At 48.7% G+C, this 25,000-nt stretch overlaps 1 protein-coding gene across 1 annotated transcript in view; it reads left to right on the forward strand.

Annotated features, from left to right (window-relative positions):
* LOC139751892 (protein tolkin-like) overlaps positions 1 to 25,000 on the forward strand; it is a 361,718-nt gene that overhangs the window by 220,935 nt on the left and 115,783 nt on the right. Inside the window, exons 2-3 of the mRNA XM_071667556.1 lie at positions 7,223 to 7,728; positions 12,384 to 12,559. Coding sequence (XP_071523657.1) covers positions 7,223 to 7,728; positions 12,384 to 12,559 — 682 coding nt within the window. The remainder of the gene's footprint in view (positions 1 to 7,222; positions 7,729 to 12,383; positions 12,560 to 25,000) is intronic.

A 25,000-nucleotide genomic window follows, 5' to 3' on the forward strand; every position in this document is an offset into this window, starting at 1 on the left:
CCTCACACCACACATTGTCCTCAAACATCTCATTTCCAGCACATCCATCCTCCTGCGCACAACTCTATCCATAGCCCACGCCTCGCAACCATACAACATTGTTGGAACCACTATTCCTTCAAACATACCCATTTTTGCTTTCCGAGATAATATATATATATATATATATATATATATATATATATATATATATATATATATATATATATATATATATATATATATATTCCTATGAGTCCACGGGAAAAATGAAACTGGATAAGTTCCCAAGTGCACTTTCGTGGAAATATACGTATCGCATGTTTTACGTCTGTGGATGTGTCTATCATGAGTTAGGTCATTTTGTACGTCGGTCGTAGCCGATGTGTTATTGGTAAGGATGTTCAGGTGGCGGGGTGAGTTATGCTGGGAGATGGGGGTGTGTTCTGTGGGGGGGTCTTATAGTTTCCCCACAGCATCGCTGTGTGGGTAATATTCGTAGATATTAACCCCGGCACACCTCACCTTACCTCACGTAGACCATACGATGGTCTGGGAGGTCTACCACCCCCACAGCTGGGTCTGGGACCTTACTTTACCTTACGTAGACCTTACGATGGTCTGGGAGGTCTCCCACCCCCACAGCTGGGTCTGGGACCTTACCTTACCTTACGTAGACCTTACGATGGTCTCGGAGGTCCTCCACACCCCCAACACAGTTCGGTCCTGGACTAAGGTATCGCGTTGCTCACTTGTTCGTTTGGGCTGTTTGAGGCCGCTCTGTTGTCAGGTAGCCGTCGGACCTCTCTCTCTCTCTCTCTCTCTCTCTCTCTCTCTCTCTCTCTCTCTCTCTCTCTCTCTCTCTCTCTCTCTCTCTCTCTCTCTCTCTCTCTCTCCCGCGGGACGCGCACGCAGTTCTCCCGTCGCATTCCAGTCGTAAATAAAATCGTGTCATGTCATCCCTGGCCAGCGAAAACGTCGTAATGTAACAACGTGTCCACTTACAAGATCTCTTACGACTGCAGTACTTTCAGCAGGTTTTTTTTTAGGAGGGTGGGTGGGTTGGAGCGAGAGAGAGAGAGAGAGAGAGAGAGAGAGAGAGAGAGAGAGAGAGAGAGAGAGAGAGAGAGAGAGAGAACCCCAGACCCCCCTCTTCTCCCTCCCCTCTTGCCTCGTGAAATAAAAGTATCAAGCGACCTGCAGGAGCATCAAGCCCTTGGGAAGACGCCGTGGGAGGACGCCTCCCTTTATTGGTGCCCCCTGGGAGGACGTCCGCCGACCTCTGTCCTCGTCGTCCCGTGTTCTAAAACTTGTAAACAAAAAAAACAAAAGAGCTTCGGTGTGAATGTCCGCCGTCGAGGATTGAGTTCACCTGATTCCAATTCAGGCCGAGATTCATGTGTGTGTGTGTGTGTGTGTGTGTGAGCTGTGGCGACGGTCGACCAAGCTGTTGGGAGCCGCAGCTGGCCGGGTGTACATGAAGGCCCCAGAGCGAGTTGTGGGGCTCGAGACGTGCCCGTAAAGTCATTGGCATGGTCAGCTCATACAGTTTATGTATTATCAATATTCATGAATATCCTGTATGGGGTGAAGGCAAGTGCTTCAACCACCGTGTAAGGTCGAGAGTCCCGCGTTTTATTGCGCACATTTTCCGTTAAGTGGTTTTTGAAATTCGTGTTTGTTTGTTTGTTTGTTTGTTTGTTTTATCCGTGGGAGTTGATGGCTGTACTTCGTCTACATACACGTCCGTCTTTCCTGTGTACATGATACAGTGATTGCCCTTCTCTTTCGTTATGTTTGTAGTTCAGACGGTCGCCACCAGAGGGAGGAAACAAAAGATTTCTTAACGTCGATTAAGAAAACATTTTGTTTGGATGATTTTTGATCGTCATTATTTTCTTTCGGAGTCCGACGTGTGTTATCTTGTAACGATTTTACACAATTCTTACAAATTTAACGTTTTTCCTTTTTATAATTACAGTTCCTAGATCATTAGTATGTCCATTTCCTCTCTCGAAGTCAGTGGGTCGGTCTGTCCTACATCCCTTCCTCGTCAGAGATGCAGAAATATATAGTCGTGTTCATACACGCTCTTTCAGGGCCGGGAGGGGCCAGTGGAAAAATGATTCGGGGGTGGTGTGGGCTGGGGTGGGGGACGGGAGTGTATTTTGGGAGATTCGCACACGCCCTCAAGACGTGGTTGTGGAGAGAGAGAGAGAGAGAGAGAGAGAGAGAGAGAGAGAGAGAGAGAGATGTGCATGTGTGTGTGTGTGTGTGTGTGTGTGTGTGTGTGTGTGTGTGTGTGCATGTGTGTGTGTGTGTGTGTGTGTGTGTGTGTGTGTGTGTATGTGTGTGTGTGTGTGTGTATATGTGTGTGTGTACGTGTATGTGTGTGTGTGTGTGTGTGTATGTGTGTGCGTGTATGTGTGTGTGTGTGTGTATGTGTGTGCATGTGTGTGTGTGTGTGTGTGTGTGTATGTGTGTGTGTGTGTGTGTGTGTGTGTGCGTGCGTGTATGTGTGTGTGTGTGTGTGTGTGTGTGTGTGTGTGTGCGTGCGTGTATGTGTGTGTGTGTGTGTGTGTGTGTGTGTGTGTGTGTGTGTGTGTGTTGTGGTGGTTGTCGTTCAGTCTCATTTGTGGGCCAGTGGAGCAACACGGCTCGTAGCGCCGTGGTTAACGGACGTACCGCCGTGCACGTGTCGCACCGCCGTGCACGTGTCGTAGCGTCGTGCTTGACCAGTCAGGAGTTTACGTACGTGAGAGCGAACGATCAAATAAACGACACTGCAGCTCATGTGTCGGTGTTCCCCCTTGGCGCGGGAGACGTGTGGGCTGATCCCGCCAGACGTGTTCTGGGCACGTTGGCTGAAGGCGCACGTGTATGTCTGTGTACACACACACACACACACACACACACACACACATACACACGTGAGTGTGTGTGTGTAGATGGGTAGATAGGTAGGTGAGTAGGAAGGTAGATAGATTCGTTTCTACGCGCGTGTGAGTACTCTTGTTTATATATATATGTTTCTCGCTACTGATATTTCAACGAGGCATTATCCCTCATTACTTGCGTAGATGCCTTCATCATCACACTGGGTATAGGTTCAACGAGGCATTATCCCTCATTACTTGCGTAGATGCCTTCATCATCACACTGGGTATAGGTTCAACGAGGCATTATCCCTCATTACTTGCGTAGATGCCTTCATCATCACACTGGGTAAAGGTTCAACGAGGCATTATCCCTCATTACTTGCGTAGATGCCTTCTTCATCACACTGGGTGAAGGTTCAACGAGGCATTATCTCTAATTACTTGCGTTGATGCCTTCATCATCACACTGGGTATAGGTTCAACGAGGCATTATCCCTCATTACTTGCGTAGATGCCTTCTTCATCACACTGGGTAAAGGTTCAACGAGGCATTATCCCTCATTACTTGCGTAGATGCCTTCTTCATCACACTGGGTAAAGGTTCTGTCCTTATCTCTCAACAATTCCTTCTATTTACCCTGGCCGTCACCATCCACCGTCACTATCCACCGTCACCGTCCACCGTCACCATCCGCCGTCACCATCCACCGTCACCATCCGCCGTCACAACACCGTCACCGTCGCGTCACCAGCAACGGCCCCCCCACTTGTGCCCGCCGACCTAACCAAGTTTTCCTTGTGAACGGGTCGCTTAAACGAGTTTTATGCATAGTGGGTCGCCGACGAGATGACGTGAGGGAGGAAGACGAGCTGGAATTGACAGCCTCCTCCACCTCGTCCTCCCCCCAGAGATATCTCGGCTAGGGGCTACCTCTGTAGGCCCCCCCCCTCACTCTCTCTCTGGGGGGCTTGTGAGGGGAGAGGAGGGTGCGCTACTATCCGGGGAGGTTGTCTCGGGGGGTGTGGGTGTGCCAGGGCCTACCTGGCTACGTGTATAGGGGCTGCTGAAGGAGATTAGCCTTTGGAAGCTGTGCCTGTAGTAGGGCATCATCGTGTGTCATGCGCGCTGCGCATTACGGGTGGAGAGCGGAGGCGAGCGGAGGCGGCCTTTTCTTCGTCTGTTCCTGGCGCTACCTCGCTCATGCGGGAAACGGCGGACAACCACGAAAGTAGAATATATATATATATATATATATATATATATATATATATATATATATATATATATATATATATATATATATATATATATATATATATGTTACTTTCATACATATTTAGAACCCAGATCAGAACCCATTCCTTAACTCCTTCCCTTCCGTCGGATGGGACGGTCGGATCACCCATTCCTCAACCCCTTCCCTTCCGTCGGATGGGATGACGTAGCAGCCGTTCGCGTGGACTGGATCTGATCATGTGGGGCGTCACGGCCACTCCTCGCCCGCCCGACCCGGGTCTTGACTGATGGATGAGGAGGAAGGAGCGTTGCTGCAGGCGTGCCTGTGGTGCCAGGGGTTAGACCACGGCTGCGAGAGAGAGACTCTCTCTCTCTCTCTCTCTCTCTCTCTCTCTCTCTCTCTCTCTCTCTCTCTCTCTCTCTCTCTCTCTCTCTCTCTCGGATTGATTGAAAAAGTTTCTCTGGTCGGTTTTGTAATTACTTTGTTCCTTGGGAGTGATAATCTACGTGTGTGTGTGTGTGTCAGTGTGGATGTGGGTGTGTGGATGTGTGTATGTGGATGTATGTGTGTGTGTGTGTGTGTGTGTGTGTGTGTGTGTGTGTGTGTGTGTGTGTGTGTGTGTGTGTGGTTCTAGCAGTGGGGAAAGGTTGGATTGCTCGTCATTCGTGTCAAGATGGTAAAAAGTACATAGAGTGATTTTCACCTGCAGGTGGATAGGCAATACACAAGGAGACGTGCGTGGATGAGCATAAAGGATAGTATGGCATAGTCTGTCCCCTAATATATATATATAATATATATATTTTTTTGGTTGATGTTGGAGGTTAGAAGTGTTTAGAACGGTATCGTATCAGGCACTGCTGAATATTTACATTCCATATCACATCCGTTCACCTTTCCCAACGCTGCTGGGTACTATGCCGATCAGACGGAGGTGGAACGAGGCGCAGTTTGATTTTAGAAATTTTAGATTTTGATAAATAGGTGGGTGGGTGTGGGGTTGGGGTGGGTTGGTGTCTTGTGTTGTCATTACGGTCACTGATGTTGTGGAGGAGGAGGCAGTGTCATTTTCACTGTTGTTTTTCCACAGTGCTCAAGGATGATGTGGGTATGTTAGAGTCCGCCGTGTGAAGGGAGACGGGTTAGCCTGTGACGGGAGACGGGTTAGCATGTGACGGGAGACGGGTCATCATGTGACGGGAGACGGGTCATCATGTGACGGGAGACGGGTCATCATGTGATGGGAGACGGGTCATCATGTGACGGGAGACGGGTCATCATGTGACGGGAGACGGGTCATCATGTGGCGGGAGACGGGTCATCATGTGACGGGAGACGGGTCATCATGTGACGGGAGACGGGTCATCATGTGACGGGAGACGGGTCATCATGTGACGGGAGACGGGTCATCATGTGACGGGAGACGGGTCATCATGTGACGGGAGACGGGTCATCATGTGACGGGAGACGGGTCATCATGTGGCGGGAGACGGGTCATCATGTGACGGGAGACGGGTCATCATGTGACGGGAGACGGGTCATCATGTGACGGGAGACGGGTCATCATGTGACGGGTCGCATATATACAGATATAAATATATGCGACTCCTGCCATGTGTGGGGGACGCTGTATATTGAGGATCATTAAGACGTTGCTCTATCATCTTTACCACTAATGAGAAGTCAAGTATCACGCCACGAGCAAACTCCTGGCTCCTCCTCCTCCTCCTCCTCCTCCTCCTCCTCCTCCTCCTCCTGTTCTTCTTCCTTCTCCTCTTCCTCCACCTCTTGATCTTCTTACTCCTCTTCTTCAACTTTTTCCTCTACCTATTCTTACTTTACTCCTCCTACTCCTCATCCACCTCCTTCTTCCTCCTCTTCTTCTGCCTTTCCTCCTCCTCCTCCTCCTCCTCCTCCTCCTCCTCCTCCTCCTCCTCCTCCTTCATCTTCTTCGTCTTCTTCTTAAGTTTCACTGACAGCCTTGCCACAATGTGGCCAGTCGTTGGTGTGTGAGTGAGTCAGGACGACAGCAGACGACCTGATGGATTTTGCTTTCCTCTCGACTGTTCTTATCGCTCAGAATCTAAACCCATTGATCACAACGATATATATATATATATATATATATATATATATATATATATATATATATATATATATATATATATATATATCTGGATGTTGGGTACCGTGATTATTTGCCCTTAGCGAAGCTGTCTGGATCAAGGCAATCGAACAGACATCGTCCAGATGTTCCATGTATTCCCTCTTATAAATCTCATTGTTCTTGAAGGCCCTCAGGACTTGAGTCTGTTCAGAGCCTCCTGACAGCTCCCCACACACCACACACACACACCCACACACACACACACACACGGCGGAAACTCTGTGGACTCGTCAATGCGCATTTCACTCGCTCCCGATCATTTCATCATGGTGTGGGAGGCCGGGAACACCACGGACTTCTGTTGTTATTGTGGTTTGGTGAAGATAAGTTGGGTGATATCATGGTGTCCTTCACCTTTGATCTCCCTCTTGACTTAAGATTTAGAATATATATATATATATATATATATATATATATATATATATATATATATATATATATATATATATATTGGAAAAGATCACAGTTGAGCGCGTGATCAAGTAAATTCCTTGTAATCCACGGGATTACAAAATCAGAAGGAATGTATATATATATATATATATATATATATATATATATATATATATATATATATATATATATATAAAATGTAATTTTCAGGATGAAACAATAGTGTTATATTCTGGTGTACGATACACGTTATTTCCTGCTGAGTTTATGACATGTGTTATATGCCCTGTGTCTTGCATGGCTTGGCTTCCAGGTGTTTATTGGTGAGTTTTTTTTAAATGATATGTAATGGTCCAGTTTGGGTATTATAAGTGGTAGTTTACCCCCTTTTTATTTAACTCTCTGGCCCCAGAACCCCCCCTCCTGAGGCACGATATAATACCGTAGAGTTAAGAGGTATGGTTTGCCACCTTGTGGAAGGGCTGTTAACCTGTCATATTGTGTTGCTGCTTCCGTCTGAGGTTTTGTTGGCTGGGGTGTGACCTGTGTTGTTTGCTGTGTTGCAGATGGCTTCATCAACGACATCGCGCTGCCCAACGAGGCCTACGAGAGAGAGTTGCTCCTGCAGAAGATGGGAGACGAGGAGGCGACTCTAGCAGCCTCCGGCTTGTCGTCTTCGTCTTCGTCGTCTTGTACGTCGTCGTCCTGTACGTCGTCCCAAACACTCCCCTCCCTGGTGACGACCGGGGCGAGGGGGCGAGGAGGAGGAGGAGGAGGAGCACCACCACCACCAGCACCACCAGCCGCGCGACCAGCGCCGGAGACGGCAGCACCGGCGGAGGGAACGCGAGCGCAGGAACCGACGGAGGCAGCGGAGGCTCAGGACCAAGAGGAGGAAGCACTCGCGCTCGGGCGGGGACAAGGGCGCCGACGGAGGGCGGCTCCGGAGCAGCCTGAGGGCCGTGGTGGGCGAGGCGGGAGGCGCGCCGTCAGGAGATCGCGCGCCAGGGGCACCATCCAACACAGACGGCATGTCAAGGAGAGGGCCAGGCGCGCTGCCACGGCTAGAAAGGTCAGTAACAACCACCCCTCACCCTGTAAGGGGTACGTACGTGCCCTGCTGCTGTACGCGACGCAGTGCCTCGACAGAGGATTCTCTGCTCGTGTGTTATAGATGTACCGTAGTACTCCCGTACCCCTCACGGTACGATAGGTTTCAGATGTACCGCACTGCTGTACCATACACACTACTTCCATACACAACTCCCCCTCCTCCTCTATATCAACATCTAAGTAAGGTAATAGAGGTTACGTCAGTACCGTCTTGCACGGTACCTCCACACTGCCCTCTCACGTGTTGTTACCCCACACACACACACCAAGTAGAATCACGCACCGTACCGTACTGCACCGTACCGTACCGTGCCGCGCCGTACCATACCTTACCGTACCGTACCTTACCGTACCGCACCGCACCGCACCGTACCGTACCGCACCGCACCTTACCGTACCGCACCGCACCGCACCGCACCTTACCGCATCGTACCGCACCTTACCGCATCGTACCGCACCGTGCCGTACCTTACCGTACCTTACCTTACCGTACCGTTGGCTCTCTCGACTGTACCGTCGCCTTCTCGTCCTTCCCCCGAGAGCTGAAGTACCTGTGTGGGCGTTGCCGCTTTAAGAGACACACGCCGGCCGTTGTGTTGCGTGGGGGGGGGGGGTGAGGGGGGGGGTGATGTTAACACAGAGACTGGGGGTGTCCCCCTCCCCTCCCCCCCCCCCCCTCAGTCGAGAAAGACCAGACACAGAGAAAATTGCCAACAATTTGTGGAAGATCTCTTCTTCCCCCAACCCCCCCAAACCCCCAAAGTCTCAGGTTGACTTGAGGGGAAGGGGGAGGAGGGAAGAGGGAGGGGAGAGGAGGGAGGGGGAAATCACCGTGAGAGAGGAGACCCCCTTTTTTTTTTTTAACAGGGTGAGTGGCTCGGGTCGGGAGTAGGGCAGAAGCCAATTTAAATAGGTTGGGGGGGGGGGGGGGGGAATAAGCCCCTCCTCCCCCCCAGTACTCCGTGCTGAGGTAAGACATGTGTCGTACAGGTAATTTATATTAAGGATCTCACGTTAGCATATCAGTTATCTTAGAGATGCTGGTATTTCATCTCTTTTTTTTTTTGTTTTTAGTATGTTAGACACGTGACCACACGGTAACCTTTTTTTTATGTTTATATTTTAGCTTTGACAGACACACTCTCTCTCTCTCTCTCTCTCTCTCTCTCTCTCTCTCTCTCTCTCTCTCTCTCTCTCTCTCTCTCTCTCTCTCGTGGCGGACCCGCGGCAGTTGGCTTCCCGGAGAGGCAGGCTTAGGGGGTTAAGCGAGAGGATCTCATCTGTGTCTTGCGGTGGTGGTAGTGGTGTACACACTTGGTGGGGGGGGAAAATACCCAGTCACACACACACACACACACACACACAGACATAAGTGGTCGTTAACCACCCACTCAGGGTCGTAAGGAAGTTAATTCCGGGCGTGATATATTCTGATTGGTTGTAGAACAGGAGTCCCAAGAACCTATTGTTTTGACACATTGGTTTCGTTAATTCATTTGGTTGTAGAACAGGAGTCCCAAGAACCTATTGTTTTGACACATTGATTTCGTTAATTCATTTATCTCGAACGACTATTGACACACACATAGGTGTTGATAATTGTGACATTTACTCGTTATTATTCTTTACTGTGTATCGGTTATTATCCCACTCTCCCGTCAGTTATTAAGCTTAGTGCATTATTAATTAGTTCTCTGATCCTTCATTACATTGTACTTTCCTGTCGCACATTAAGGTAGGACAAGCCGGGTTTCATTTTCCTTGATCGTTTTCAAGTGAATTAGTAAATGAATTAGTGAGTTCCAGATTCAAGCCACGTTAGCAATTTCCACGGTTGTGACGCGTCTGGTGGCTTCAGAGAACTCTCGCGTTCTGATAACATTAAAAAAGAACAAACGAAAAATGTCATTGACGATTGGTAAACATGTATTTGATGATGGGAAAGACACATTGGGATGAGAGCGACACAGGCAGAGAATAGTTGCTGGCATACGTGTTCACAGAACGGTGCCGTTAATGGAAGACATGCATTGATATTGACATATATATATATATATATATATATATATATATATATATATATATATATATATATATATATATATATATATATATATATACATACATACATGCGTACACACATACATACATACAGACATACATACATACATACATACACACATACATACATACGTACATACATACATACATACATACATACAAACACACATACATATATACATAGATACGTACATACATACATACACAAGAGAGAAATATAACTGACTGTTATATTTCTCTCTTGTGTCTCCCCTGATGATGTGATTATTACACGAAAGTGCACTCGGGAACTTTTCGTGTTTCATTTTCCCCGTGGACTCATAGGAATACATACATACATACATACATACATACTCGATCTTTTTCTTGCACACGCTGTCATGGCCTCAGGCTCGTGTGGATACATGTGTGGTGGGTGGTGCCTGGTCTCTTGTGAAGAGGCAGAGGATGAAGTGACACTGCTAGGTGTCGCCTAGGGACAATGCTCGGTGCCGCCTAGTGACATTGCTAGGTGCCGCCTAGTGACACTGCTAGGTGCCGCCTAGTGACACTACTAGGTGCCGCCTAGTGGCTGCTAGGTGCCGCCTAGTGACATTGCTAGGTGCCGCCTAGTGACACTGCTAGGTGCCGCCTAGTGGCCTGCTAGGTGCCGCCTAGTGACACTGCTAGGTGCCGCCTAGTGACACTGCTAGGTGCCGCCTAGTGACACTGCTAGGTGCAGCACTAGTGACACTGCTAGGTGCCGCCTAGTGACACTGCTAGGTGCCGCCTAGTGACACTGCTAGGTGCCGCCTAGTGACGCTGCTAGGTGCAGCACTAGTGACACTGCTAGGTGCCGCCTAGTGACACTGCTAGGTGCCGCCTACTGACACTGCTAGGTGCCGCCTAGTGACACTGCTAGGTGCAGCACTAGTGACACTGCTAGGTGCCGCCTAGTAACACTGCTAGGTGCAGCACTAGTGACATTGCTAGGTGCAGCACTAGTGACACTGCTAGGTGCAGCACTAGTGACACTGCTAGGTGCAGCACTAGTGACACTGCTAGGTGCCGCCTAGTAACACTGCTAGGTGCAGCACTAGTCCACATACTTAGCCAATCCTTTGACATCACCCTTTTTTTTTTTCCTATATGCATACCCACTCAACCCCTTTCACACTGCGCACCATCTTCAGCCAACCCTATATCACACAGCCTGTACCATCTCTTGCCCACCTCTCTCGGTTCACTCTTTGCCTTCACCCACCTTATGCACCCCAGAGCTAGTCACCCCAGAACCAGTCACCCCAGAGCTAGTCACCCCACCCCTCTTAACCCTTCTCATTGAACACCAGCCGATACCCCATTCCCGAACCCCAATCTTTTACCCATCCTTAGTCTTTACCCAGACCTCCTTCCCCCGCATGTCACCCAACCTCTCCACCTACTTTCCTCACCAATTAGGGTAAAAGCCTGGGAAAGCTTCCCAAATCCACTTCCATCCATTCTTTTATGATGAGGAAGCCGTCCAAGATGGAGGGAGCGATTAGGAGGGAGGGGAAAACAAAGAGGGAACTGAGGACGAAGGAAGGGAGAGGGTTGGCTATGGCTGGCCCCCGTGTCGTATTGAGGGAAGAAAAGGGGATGTGGGAAGGAAGGGAGTGAAGAGATGGAACGTAGGAGAGAGAGAGAGAGAGAGAGAGAGAGAGAGAGAGAGAGAGAGAGAGAGAGAGAGAGAGAGAGAGAGAGAGAGAGAGAGTGTAACGTAACCAAAACACGTATCAAACATGCATAGATAAAGCACGTGCTTACACTTATTAAGACAGTCACAACAACCACCTCCATCGCTCCAGACTCACCTTATCTTACGGGTAAGTCAGGCCTTGTTAACATTGTGGCTAGTCACTCCTTGATAACAGAGGACAGATAAGGCCCTGATAACAGAGAGATGTATCGGATCTTGATAACAGAAAGCTTAAATTAGGCCTTGGTGGGAGTAAGGTCAGTCAGGCCTTTAACAGAAAACTGTTAAAAAAAAACCTCTGACAAGATAAGCAAACAGAAATTATTTGTCCGAAGCAAGGGAGCGAGCGAGCGTGTTGACTGGTGACAGATCCTGAGGGAGGTATGACAGATGATGATGATGATGATGATGATGATGATGAATGATGAATGATGATGATGATGAATGAATGATGATGATTTGTATCATCAAGAAAGTGTGGCTCGCCGAGGGCCCCCCTGTACGGGTGCCAGGCCCCCCCAAGCCCAGCCTCCCATATTGGTATTGCTGTTTTTACTCGCTGGTGTTGGGCGAGTGGAATGCCAGGGAGGGAGGGAGGGAGTTACCAGTAGGGATTTTATGGGTTCGTGTTGACGCTCGTCTGTTTGAGAACACTTCCTTCTTTCCATCGTGTTCTATGACCGTCTGAGGCAAGGTCTATTGCACGGTAGGATTCTCATGGATTTGTATACTCATAACCTCCCGTCCTCCGTGTAGTTACTGACACCATTTCTTCCCCCCCGCTGTTCATCCATCTCGTGTTTGACCGTCTCTCTGTCTCCGACCCCGCGCAGGAACGCGTGTGGGACTTCGGCGTCATACCCTACGTGATCGACTCCAACTTCACCGGTGCTGACAAGGGCCTCTTCAAGCAGGCCATGAGACACTGGGAGAACTACACGTGCATCCGCTTCGTCGAGAAGACGGACGAACACCCTAACTACATCATCTTCACCGAGAGGGAGTGTGGGTGAGTGTTCCATCTCTTTATCCCTCCTTCTATGTGAGTGTTCTCCATCCGTGTGGATTATGAAAATAGGGCGTTATGTACTGTCCTCCAGCAGATAACCTGAAGTTATATATATATATATATATATATATATATATATATATATATATATATATATATATATATATATATATATTTATATATATATATATATATATATATATATATATATATATATATATATATATATATATATATATATATATATATATATAGAGAGAGAGAGAGAGAGAGAGAGAGAGAGAGACTTTATCCTGATCCGGTTTTTTTCTGGTTACTGACATGTATTTTTACCTGATGAAGTAGCATTTTCCCATTCTCATCCCCAGATGAACTATTTCTCGCTAATTAAGCGTACTCTCTCTAGCTACAGACGTTGATTATGCCATCGCACACGCCCTCATTCTGTGGCGAGCTGTTGTTGAACGTGGCTAACGTCTTCCCCCCCCCCCCCCCCCCCGTGGGAGTCCCATGTAAGCGGATGCACAGTCCGCAGTGTCCCTGTTAAGCGAAGTAAAAGCGTCTGTACTTGTGGCGAGGCTTTAGTGTGCCATTTAACGGAAGTTCCAGGCTTAATTTCACCTCAGTGCCTATTAAGCGGGGTGTTTCCGGTCTTCACGAAGGCGTGTCAGTTAACCGAATGTCCGGTTATTGTACGGATGTCTCGTTTATACGGCACGAGTGCCCATTGGCTGGATTCAGAGGCGTGATGACGTAGGTGGGTCGTAGATAGAGTGCCCGTTAGACGGCACGATGGTGTCTTTATGGTACTGTACCCTGTACCCTTCACATGTACCCTGTACCCTTCACATGTACCCTGTACCCTTCACATGTACCCTGTACCCTTCACATGTGCCCTGTACCCTTCACATGTACCCTGCGTGGGTGCATTCCTGTATTAATCGTGTTCCTAAGTCTAACCTAAGTTATTAATATTATTATTATTACTTATTATTATTATTACCATTATTATTATTATTATTATTATTATTATTATTATTATTATTATTATTATTATTATTATCATCATCATCATCATCATCGTTTTCATTCCACTTTAACTTGGTTGTTACAGTCGACAATATTTTTTTTTTTTTTTTTTTTTTTTATACTTTGTCGCTGTCTCCCGCGTTTGCGAGGTAGCGCAAGGAAACAGACAAAGGAAATGCCCCCCCCCCCCCCATACACATGTACATACACACGTCCACACACGCAAACATACATACCTACACAGCTTTCCATGGTTTACCCCAGACGCTTCACATGCCTTGATTCAATCCACTGACAGCACGTCAACCCCTGTATACCACATCGCAGGACACAACGAGGCCAGGTAAACGAAGGGAAGATGGTTGTCTTGATTGTAGGTTAACGACTGTATACATACTGTGCCACTTAACGAGTGTGTCAGGATTATAACTGTAGCCCACCACTTCAGACCATGGTGCCTCCACCATGATGACACAACCTTAGACTGTGCCACAGTCGTCTGTGGCCCGAAAACCCACAACTGTGGCCCGAAAACCCACAACTGTGGCCCGAAAACCCACAACTTTGGCCCGAAAACCCACCGTGGCTGTGGTTGTTGGGTTGGGTTGGGGGTTGGTTTGGTTTGGTTGAGGGAGAGAGAGAGAGAGAGAGAGAGAGAGAGAGAGAGAGAGAGAGAGAGAGAGAGAGAGAGAGAAATGGCCGTAAACTTCCACAGTGGGTCGTGGAAATCCCAGGAAAGAACTGGGAAAGAATACGAGAGGGTTTTCTTCCTGCCTTCCATGCGCCCCTTCCCTGACACGGAGGCAATTTTCCTTGGTAGGATGTGTGGCCTCGCCCTCGCCCTCACGGGGGATCTGTGGTAGGAAAGGGGTTTGATGTCGTTCTGTCTTTTCTTTTTTTTTAAGGTTCGTAGATTGGTATGGATGGGGGCGTAGGGGGACTAGAGGGTGGGGAGGGGGGGTGTTTATGACCATTGTGGGGGGGGGGGGGGTTAGCGAGGCCAGAACTCCGTCTGGGTAGTGTATGTGACGTCATGCGTTGGGTCGTAGTTATGATAGGGCAAGTTAGTGTAGTTGGGTTACGCCCCTCTGTGGTCTTGTCTGGCCTCCTCCACCCATGATGTCTGACGCATCAGTTACCATGCTCCAAATGCCTGTGAATTTTCGATTTCTACATTCCCATCATTGCTTCACGGTCACCTTCTGCCATGTCTCGACTCGTCAGAACCTTATGTATTAACTTAATGACAATCTTCTTTCTCATCAAGCACCATTATAAACCCAGACACACCCTCACACACACACACACCCCTCCACCTTTGCCTCGACGTACCGGAGTATTCCATACACTCTCGACCAGTCACGCCAGCACACATTCCAATAGGCCAGAACCAAGGGTTTCTGTGGGACGTGGGGGGGAAGAAGTAGGGAAGACGACGTAAGAATGATGGCCCAGCGGGAGAGAAATATATCAGGGACGTTGAACTAAGGTAATCCAAAGATACGAACTTTTTCCTCGTGTGAATAGATAGATATTCAACTGACCACAAAAATACATGATTTCAGTATATAAACCAGGTGCATTATGGTCCATGATAGATATATAAACAATGTACATTATGGTCCGTGATTGAAATATAAACAATGTACATTATAGTCCGTGATTGAAATATAAACAATGTACATTATAGTCCGTGATTGATATATAAACAATGTACATTATGGTCCATGGTTGAAATGTAAACAATGTACATTATGGTCCATGATTGATATATAACAATGTACATTATGGTCCATGATTAAAACCTTGGACACCAGACCAATACAGGATATGGTAGCATCACTATATTAAAGACCTGTTGGTTGTGATCTGTGTATTGGATGGTTCGAACCCCGGAGATGGGGAAAGCGTGTGAGGCTCTCTGTAGACTTACCTGGAGGAGGTGAAGACATCGACCAACACGGGGAACAGGCGAATGTACACAGCTGTGTTGATGTGTCAAGAGAGGCACACATACACACACACACACACTGACTGCTGGGGGAATAGTAGAGAGACCGTGGGAGGGAGGTTAAGGGCGCCTGTCTGTCAAGGACCTTCCGTCTAACACCGGAATTCCTCACGGGCGGAGGGTGAAGACCACAGGGGCGTGTTGCCGTGGCTCATCAAAAGGGAGGAAACTCGGGGGAAAGATTGATCAAGGGGGGAGGGTACGAATCGGGATTGATCAGGGGGAATTTACATGAAGTTTCCGTTGTGGCCATGAACCCTTCCTCACCCCCCCCCCTCCCCGCAAGTCTCTCTCTCTCTCTCTCTCTCTCTCTCTCTCTCTCTCTCTCTCTCTCTCTCTCTCTCTCTCTCTCTCTCTCTCTCTCTCTCTCCGTAATTAAAACTTAAGGTTTGTCTTAGGACGAAATTTGGTAAATTGCCCTTTTTTTGCCCCCTCTTTTTTTTTTTTCTTTTTTATGATCTTGTGGTAAAAACAGACCCGGATTTCCCCCCCCCCCCCCTCGCCCTGCCTCTCCTCCTCATTGTAAATTGTTAGAATTGGGAAATTGGATTTGAGTTCCAGATCTTTATGTTCCTCTCCTGCTGGAGGCTTTGTTTACCTTCGTGTGAGGGTTAGGACGATTTTTCAGGAGAGTGCAGGGATGATGTGGAGCGCTACGCGCTTTAACTACACCCACACACACACTCCCTCCCTCCCTGGCTGCTGCCGCCCCCCCCTCTACACCCCTACGGAACGGTCGCCTGTGTACCTTAAGTGTAGCGTCCGTCTCTTATCTTTACTGACTGACTGACTCTCTCTCTCTCTCTCTCTCTCTCTCTCTCTCTCTCTCTCTCTCTCTCTCTCTCTCTCTCTCTCTCTCTCTCTCATTTAAAACTTTGCAGCCGTGACCTCTCTCCCTGTTCTTTTTTTCCTCTTCTCTTTCCCTCTCCCTGGAGCGCTGCCTCTCTCTCTCTCTCTCTCTCTCTCTCTCTCTCTCTCTCTCTCTCTCTCTCTCTCTCTCTCTCTCCCTGGAGCGCTGCCCCCTCCTCTCCCTCCCTCCCTCCCTCCACCATCAAGATAGAGCGAGAGCTCCGGGGAGGAAGGAAAAAGAAAAAAACTGCTCTATACGACGAAGTTTCCTTCAGTCCAGTTTCCAGGTGGGAGCTGGCTGGTGTCTGTCGTCCCGTCCAGCAGCGCTTCCAGACCTGTCCAGTTTATTGGGCGGCCCCGAGATACTTGAGAACTACCTGGGATATATCCTGGGATATATCCTGGGATATAACCTGGGATATATCCTGGGATATATTGTACCGTTCATTGATCCTCCTGGGATATATTGTACCGTTTATTGATCTGATTTGATTTCTTCCTTTCATCAACGTTTCTCTCTCATTAAGTGTGAGGAGATGTGTGTGTATGCCGTCAGGACCCCTTCTTCCTCAGAGCCTCGTGCGCTGCAATCAGTAGCAGGGAAATGACGGAGCGAGAAGTTCCTCGGCGAGATCCTAGTCCCTTCGTCCACAGATGATAATAGAACCTCGCCAGAGATTAATGTTCTCTCATAGTATGGATATATATATATATATATATATATATATATATATATATATATATATATATATATATATATATATATATATATATATATATTCCTATGAGTTCACGGGGACAATGAAACTCGATAAGTCCCCAAGTGCACTTTCGTGTAATAATCACATCATCAGGGGAGACACAAGAGAGAAATATAAGTCAGTTGATATACATCGAAGAGACGAAGCTGGGACTATATATATATATATATATATATATATATATATATATATATATATATATATATATATATATATTAATGTATGTGATGCAGGTTTTTTTTTTTTTTACCTACGTGCTCGAAAAAACCCTGATTGGACCCACAAAGAAATCAGATATTCTGTGTATGGTATGGAGGTTGTGCGTGCTGCTGTATTATAGCCAACGGCATTTTTTATCTTCAAGAGTAATTTATTAATGTTCCTGAGGTCAGCCGACGCTATGCATCTCCCTCTTAGTGAGGCAGATGACCATTTCTGTGCCTCTTTTAGTTGGTCAATGAGGCCCAAGGTCGCGGAGGGAGAACTGTAAACATCCAGTCTCGAGGAAGAGCTACGAAACATCAAGGCTCAGACGAAGGCTATAAACATCAGGGGTGCAAGAGAAAGCCATAAACATCAGAGTTCAAAGAAAACTATAAACATCAAAGCTTAAGGAGAACTATAATTACCGGGGCTTAAATGATCATGTACACCTCTTTGGCTCAGGGAAACTACAAAGATCACGGTCCTAAGACCGGTTTTTTTTTCTTTTTTTTTGAGATAATTTCCACCAGTTACGAACTGTTTTTCAGGGGGCAACCCCTGAGATGTATTCGGTAAGGTAGCCACTTGCAAGTGTTCAATGGGGCAACCACTTAGAATTGTTCTCTGTGACGACCACCTACAAGTGGCAGGGAAGGATGTCCTTTCGAATTTATATAATACAGATTTATATGATGAATAAAAAAAAGAATAAGTTAAAAGGATTTGTTAAACCTGGGATCATTGGATTTCCTTTTATGATGGATTTCCTGGTGGATTAGTACGTTTTGGTGGTGGATTTATTTGATTGGATTTGGCCATCGAAAAAGATTGGTTTGGAATAAATGGATTAATGGATTACGAATGAATGAATATATATATATATATATATATATATATATATATATATATATATATATATATATATATATATAAGCAATGTTTTAGGATTACGAACAGCCATTGAGGTCAATCGCGCGTTGAGTTTTATTGGAATTACCAACCATACTGGTTGTGGAGGGGCCTAACCCCCTCTTGCCCCCCACCCCTCCCCCGGCGAAGCGATGCAAATTGCGGAAAATAACAAGATCGAGAGATTTACGTTCCATTGGTCGGGTCGGCTGTCGGGCCCCTTCCCGACACGGTCCATTGGTCGGGATGTCTGTCGGCGGCCGACCCGACTGACTGCTTCTTTATTATATTGGCTCAGCTCACAGATAGACAATCTATTTTGATGTTAACTACAGGTTCTGGGAGGACATTGTGTGCTCGTACGGGGGGAGACGAAGAACGTGCGGGCGGAATTGAAACGGAGGCTCTGTCCGTTCCTTTTGGATGGTAAACAGGAGGCTCTGTCCGTTCCTTTGGATGGTAAACAGGAGGCTCTGTCCGTTCCTTTGGATGGTAAACAGGAGGCTCTGTCCGTTCCTTTGGATGGTAAACAGGAGGCTCTGTCCGTTCGTTGGATGGTAAACAGGAGGCTCTGTCCTTTGGATGGTAAACAGGAGGCTCTGTCCGTTCCTTTGGATGGTAAACAGGAGGCTCTGTCCGTTCCTTTGGATGGTAAACAGGAGGCTCTGTCCGTTCCTTTGGATGGTAAACAGGAGGCTCTGTCCGTTCCTTTGGATGGTAAGCAGGAGGCTCTGTCCGTTCCTTTTGGATGGTAAACAGGAGGCTCTGTCCGTTCCTTTTGGATGGTAAACAGGAGGCTCTGTCCGTTCCTTGGATGGTAAACAGGAGACTCTGTCCGTTCCTGCAGAGGGGGAACGGGTGCCTCGTCTGTTCCTTCGGAGGGGGGAAGAGAGGTTGTCCGTTCCTTGGGACGCAAAGCGGGGGATCGTGTCCGTTCTTCGGTCACGATGCAAGCACGTAGACACACACACACACACACACACACACACACACACACACACACACACACACAGTCCAACAAACTACACCTTGACAACACACTCCTTACATAAGCCATCCCTCATCACCACACAGAGCATATGGTATATCAGATATACAGTATATTATACTCTCCTTAGCATAGCAGAGGTCGAGGGGGACGAGATGGACCCCTTGATATATGCGAGCAGCTGAGTATGATAAATAACAGAGGAGCCCATAATAGACCACCTCCATCACAAGGGGGACTGGTGTGATTATGTATTGAGAGATGCAAGGCCACAGTAGCTTCGTCTCTGACGCCACATGGTAATGAACTCTAGCCTTCGCTGCAAGGTTCCAATCCTCTTATTACTAGAAATCCGATTGTCTTACGTCCGTCCTCCTTAGTGTTTACGTAACCTGAGGACTCCCTTGTATTCACGTCTTGGGTTCCACACCCACCAACGCACCCGTGTTCTGTAACCCACACCTACCGTGTATGTAACCTGGAGGTTATTTCTTGTACTCGCTTCTTGTATTGCTTGTTCCCCATCAGGTACAGGGTTCCGAGGACCCCCTCGTGTATTTATGTAACCTGGCGACATCCTTGTACTCATGTGTTGTGTAAGTCAGTTCAGTCATCATCGCTGACCTTCTAATGTTTACGAGGTTCAGCCAACATCGCTGACCTTCTTATGTTTACGAAGTCTTCCCTCTTCCCCGTTGAGTGTTACGCGCGCGGACGTCCCCGACTTGCCGGAGTAGTCCAGAGACGTTGGATTACGCCGTCTAGGATCCTGGAATATGGAGGGATGCGCCTCAGGGAGGTCCTCTCTGCCCGTGCCGGAGTTCTCTGCCTGCCTCCCCGTCTGCTCCTGTCTGTCGTCCGTGCCTCCCCGCGCCCGCCTCCTCCTCCCTTCCCCCAGGCGAGCGCGCGTCTGCGTCAGCGAAATGAAAAGTCTCGCGAGGAGATTTTATTCATGGAGCGCGCCTCTTGGATCATCGTCATGTGACGTGAGAGCCATGGTAGAGGAGGGGAGGGGGTTGAGCAGGGGATGTCGTGCATGACAGTAACGGACACTTCTTGTCTCTCGTAGGACGTTTCCCCAAGGATGCCACGCGTCCGGATGCGTGCGTGGGCTGCAGGAATCTTCGTCGATGTCCATTAATGGGAGGAAAGACGTACGGGTTGGGGTGCGCCAGAATTGTGATCGAGTAGTGGATAGTTCGTCCTTGTAGGATGATGGTGGTTGTAGCGAGCACAACGGTACTGTCCTTGAGCACGACGGGACGACCCTTGAGCACGACGGTAGACGCTCGAGCACGACGGTACGATCCCTGAGCACGACAGTATGATCCTTGAGCACGACGATACGACCCTTAAGGACGACGAGACGACCCTTAAGCACGACGATACGACCTTTGAGCACGACAGTACGACCCTTGAGCACGACGGTACAACCCTTGAACACGACAGTACGACCCTTGAGCACGACAGTACGACATTTCAGCGGTAGGTCATCATGGCCTATACCATTATCTCTTACGGACTAGGTAGGGTCAGAGGTCAGGTCATCACGCCTACCACTGCCATCACACATCTTGACCTCATAACTTTACATTCCCGCCTCCCAAGCTGTCTACCAACCCCCCCCCCCCACCTCCTACCATTTACGTAATGATCTCATATTCCACTAACTCTCTGTTTACCCTCCAGACAGTTCCCTCCCTCTTCCCCTCCACGCCTTCCCTCCTCTTCCCATCTCATAGGCTGATAGGATGGATGGAAAGGAGGCGGCCAGGGCTGGGGGGGAAGAGTAGGGAAGGGAGGGTTTACACAACTCCAGTATTTGCATGGAAATCAAGTTTTAAACCATGGAATGTTGTAGGTCCAGGGCCAGTGTCTGTCTCTCTCACCCCCGCCCGCGCGCCCGCCCGCCCGCGACCCGTGTTGTTCAGTGCCGTTGATTAACCCACCTGAAGGAGGAGGAGGAGGAGGAGGCGGTGGTGGTGGTACAACCACTCACACTTCCCCCAACCCTACCTTCCCCCACCACTGGTAGCACCTCCTCCTCCTCCTCCTCCTCCTCCTCCTCCTCCTCCTCCTCCTCCTCCCCTTCCCCTTCCCCCACTTCTGGGTCCGGGGTGAGGGGTGGAGGGTGGGGAGGGGGGTCTTAATTAGTTGTTTTGTCGAGGACGTGGGTTCTTATCCCAGTTCCACACCACACCCCCTCGTACTTGACTCTCTCTCTCTCTCTCTCTCTCTCTCTCTCTCTCTCTCTCTCTCTCTCTCACCTCTTCCTCTAATCTTCGTTCCATTCCCCCTTTTCTTCCTCCTCTCCCCATCTCATCCCTCCCTCCTTCCATTTTCTGTCTCCTTCCTCATATTAAATTTTCATCTCTCTCTCGTCCACTTTTCACCTGCCGTTTGCCTCCGTCTGTGAGCTATGGGAACTTTTCCTCTCTCTCTCACACACACACACACACACACACACACACACACCCTTGCGCCGAGACGGAAGTGGACTGGTACCTTGGGTCGGGTTTATGAGTATGATGCTACGTGGGCGAAGCCCTTAAAGGCAGTTTCCCCTCCTTGCTCGTTCGCCCTCGCACGATCGTTAGTGGCCCGGTGTTGTCGTCGTCGTACGTGGTCGTGCATAGCACTCACTGCCGAGGAATGGGCTTTGATGAATGGCGTAGAGGGTGATGAGAGAGAGAGAGAGAGAGAGAGAGAGAGAGAGAGAGAGAGAGAGAGAGGTTCCTGTATTGCTCTCGGTAAGGCGTCGGCGCGTCAGGCTTCGCCGTGTGTGGTGTGGCGAGGGCGTCCTCACCCGCAGCTCGAGGGAGCAGGTCGAACAGACACTTAGAATACGTTGAGGAAGCCCTTCATTACCTGAAGTGGAGACTTGATTGATTCCCCAGCTGGAGCGATACATTCTTCGAACTCGACGGGTCGACCTCTTGATCAGAGCTAGCTCTTTGACTCCCCATTCACAAGGGGTCGTACCGTCGTGTTCAAGGGGTCGCACCGTCGTGTTCAAGGGGTCGCACCGTCGTGTTCAAGGGGTCGCACCGTCGTGCTCAAGGGTCAAACCATCATGCTCGTGGGTCGCACCGTCGTGTTCAAGGGTCGCACCTTCGTGCTCAAGGGGTCGCACCGTCGTGTTCAAGGGTCGTACCGTCGTGTTCAAGGGGTCGCACCGTCGTGTTCAAGGGTCGCACCGTCGTGTTCAAGGGTTGTACCGTCGTGCTCAAGGGTCGTACCGTCATGTTCAAGGGGTCGCACCGTCGTGTTCAAGGGTCGCACCGTCGTGTTCAAGGGGTCGCACCGTCGTGTTCAAGGGTCGCACCGTCGTGCTCAAGGGGTCGCACCGTCGTGTTCAAGGGTCGCACCGTCGTGCTCAAGGGTCGTACCGTCGTACTCAAGGGTTAAACCATCATGCTCGTGGGTTGCACCGTCGTGCTCAAGGGTCGTGCCGTCGTGTTCATGAAGCCAACGTGTGCTGGCCCTCTCGTTGATCGTGTGTGACAAGATATTCAGTCGTGATGGCCGGTTACGCAGTAATTGCCTGTCATAATTGAATAGTGTCGTGCCCATTCAGTGTCATAGGGCTAGTATGTGGACGACGACGACGAGGAAGATATACGATAATATTGAGAATATTTCCCCCACGAATATTTTGATATCAGTTCAGTGCTGTGGGGGTGTGGGAGCCCCATGCCTTTTTCTGAGTTAGAAGAATGAGACATAGGTTTTGACGATGGAATTTCTCATGGAAAGTAAGTGCAATGGAGGATTAGTTTGAGGCATTGCCAGAGCCCCTTCGAAGTTGACCCAGAGGACATCTTAATGCATTTTGCAACATGCTCGTGGGCCTGCAGCTCACCCATGCTGAAATTTCAGACAGGCCCTTTACACAAAGCTGGCAAGCTGGGAAGCTAAAGGGACGAGCGCTGGGAAGCTGAAGCTGGGAGGTTATATGTATGCTAATACAATGCATTATTTATGACGTCAACATGTACATCTCTATAACATATTCATGTCCTTCATAAGACGTGTGTCGAAAGGGAGCTATAACACAGTAGAGCAGTATATATATATATATATATATATATATATATATATATATATATATATATATATATATATATATATATATATATATATAGAGAGAGAGAGAGAGAGAGAGAGAGAGAGAGAGAGAGAGAGACTTGTGATCGTAATTTGGTATCAGTTCGGTGTTGGGTTGGCGTGTACAGGTTGACGGACGCCAGACCAAACCTCCTCTCATCCCCAGGCCAGAACTACACATGCTGAGATGTATACAAAGCCATCTTGTTAATAACCCCAATGTATGATCGTATACATATGGATGACACCGGGGAGACTCTAGTGCCCAGTGTAGACGTGGGTGATTACAGAGTAGACCCAGCGGGAGATAAGGGCACATTGATTGATGTGGTAGAATATAATGCCTGAACCAAAGACGCGAGTGCTCGGAGATGTGGGGGAGCCAGTTTAGTGAGGTTTCGAACCCTCGGGTGGCTGAGCGACTGTGAAATGTACTCGATCAGTGTGGCTGCTGGGGTAATGGTAGGGGGCGTGGGACGTGGCCAGCCACGGGTAATGGTAGGGGCGTGGGACGTGGCCAGCCACGGGTAATGGTAGGGGCGTGGGACGTGGCCAGCCACGGGTTCCCCGACATGGTCAGGGCGGAAATACCTCCTGGTCCCAGACGGAAGCACGGTGGAGGCGCAGACCATGTCTCTATGCCCACCATAGCGAGGGTACGCGACCCTTGAGACCGATGGCACGACCCTTGACCAGGGCAGGAAGACACTTAAAGGGGACCCTTGACCAGGAGAGGAGGACGCTTAAAGGGCACAAGGGGCGAGTCCTTTTAGCACGACGTTACCACCCTTAAAACACGACGATACCACCCTTAAAACACGACGGTACTACCCTTAAAACACGACGGTACTACCCTTAAAACACGACGATACCACCCTTAAAACACGACGGTACTACCCTTAAAACACGACGGTACTGCCCTTAAAACACGACGGTACTACCCTTAAAACACGACGGTATCACCCTTAAAACACGACGGTACCACCCTTAAAACACGACGGTACTACCCTTAAAACACGACGGTATCACCCTTAAAACACGACGGTACCACCCTTAAAACACGACGGTACTACCCTTAAAACACGACGGTACTACCCTTAAAACACGACGGTACTACCCTTAAAACACGACGGTATCACCCTTAAAACACGACGGTACTACCCTTAAAACACGACGGTATCACCCTTAAAACACGACGGTACCACCCTTAAAACACGACGGTACTACCCTTAAAACACGACGGTATCACCCTTAAAACACGACGGTACCACCCTTAAAACACGACGGTACTACCCTTAAAACACGACGGTACTACCCTTAAAACACGAGGGTACCACCCTTAAAACACGACGGTACTACCCTTAAAACACGACGGTACTACCCTTAAAACACGACGGTACTACCCTTAAAACACGACGGTACTACCCTTAAAAGGCGATGATCCTACCCTTAAAACACCTGTGTCCCCTGCATGACAGCTGGTGGTGAGGTGGTCTCTCTCTCTCTCTCTCTCTCTCTCTCTCTCTCTCTCTCTCTCTCTCTCTCTCTCTCGTCGTTTGATGTACGTACAGTCGTCCATTTAT

Source organism: Panulirus ornatus, chromosome 12, assembly GCF_036320965.1.
Source record: "Panulirus ornatus isolate Po-2019 chromosome 12, ASM3632096v1, whole genome shotgun sequence".
Taxonomy (NCBI): Eukaryota; Metazoa; Arthropoda; class Malacostraca; order Decapoda; family Palinuridae; genus Panulirus; species Panulirus ornatus.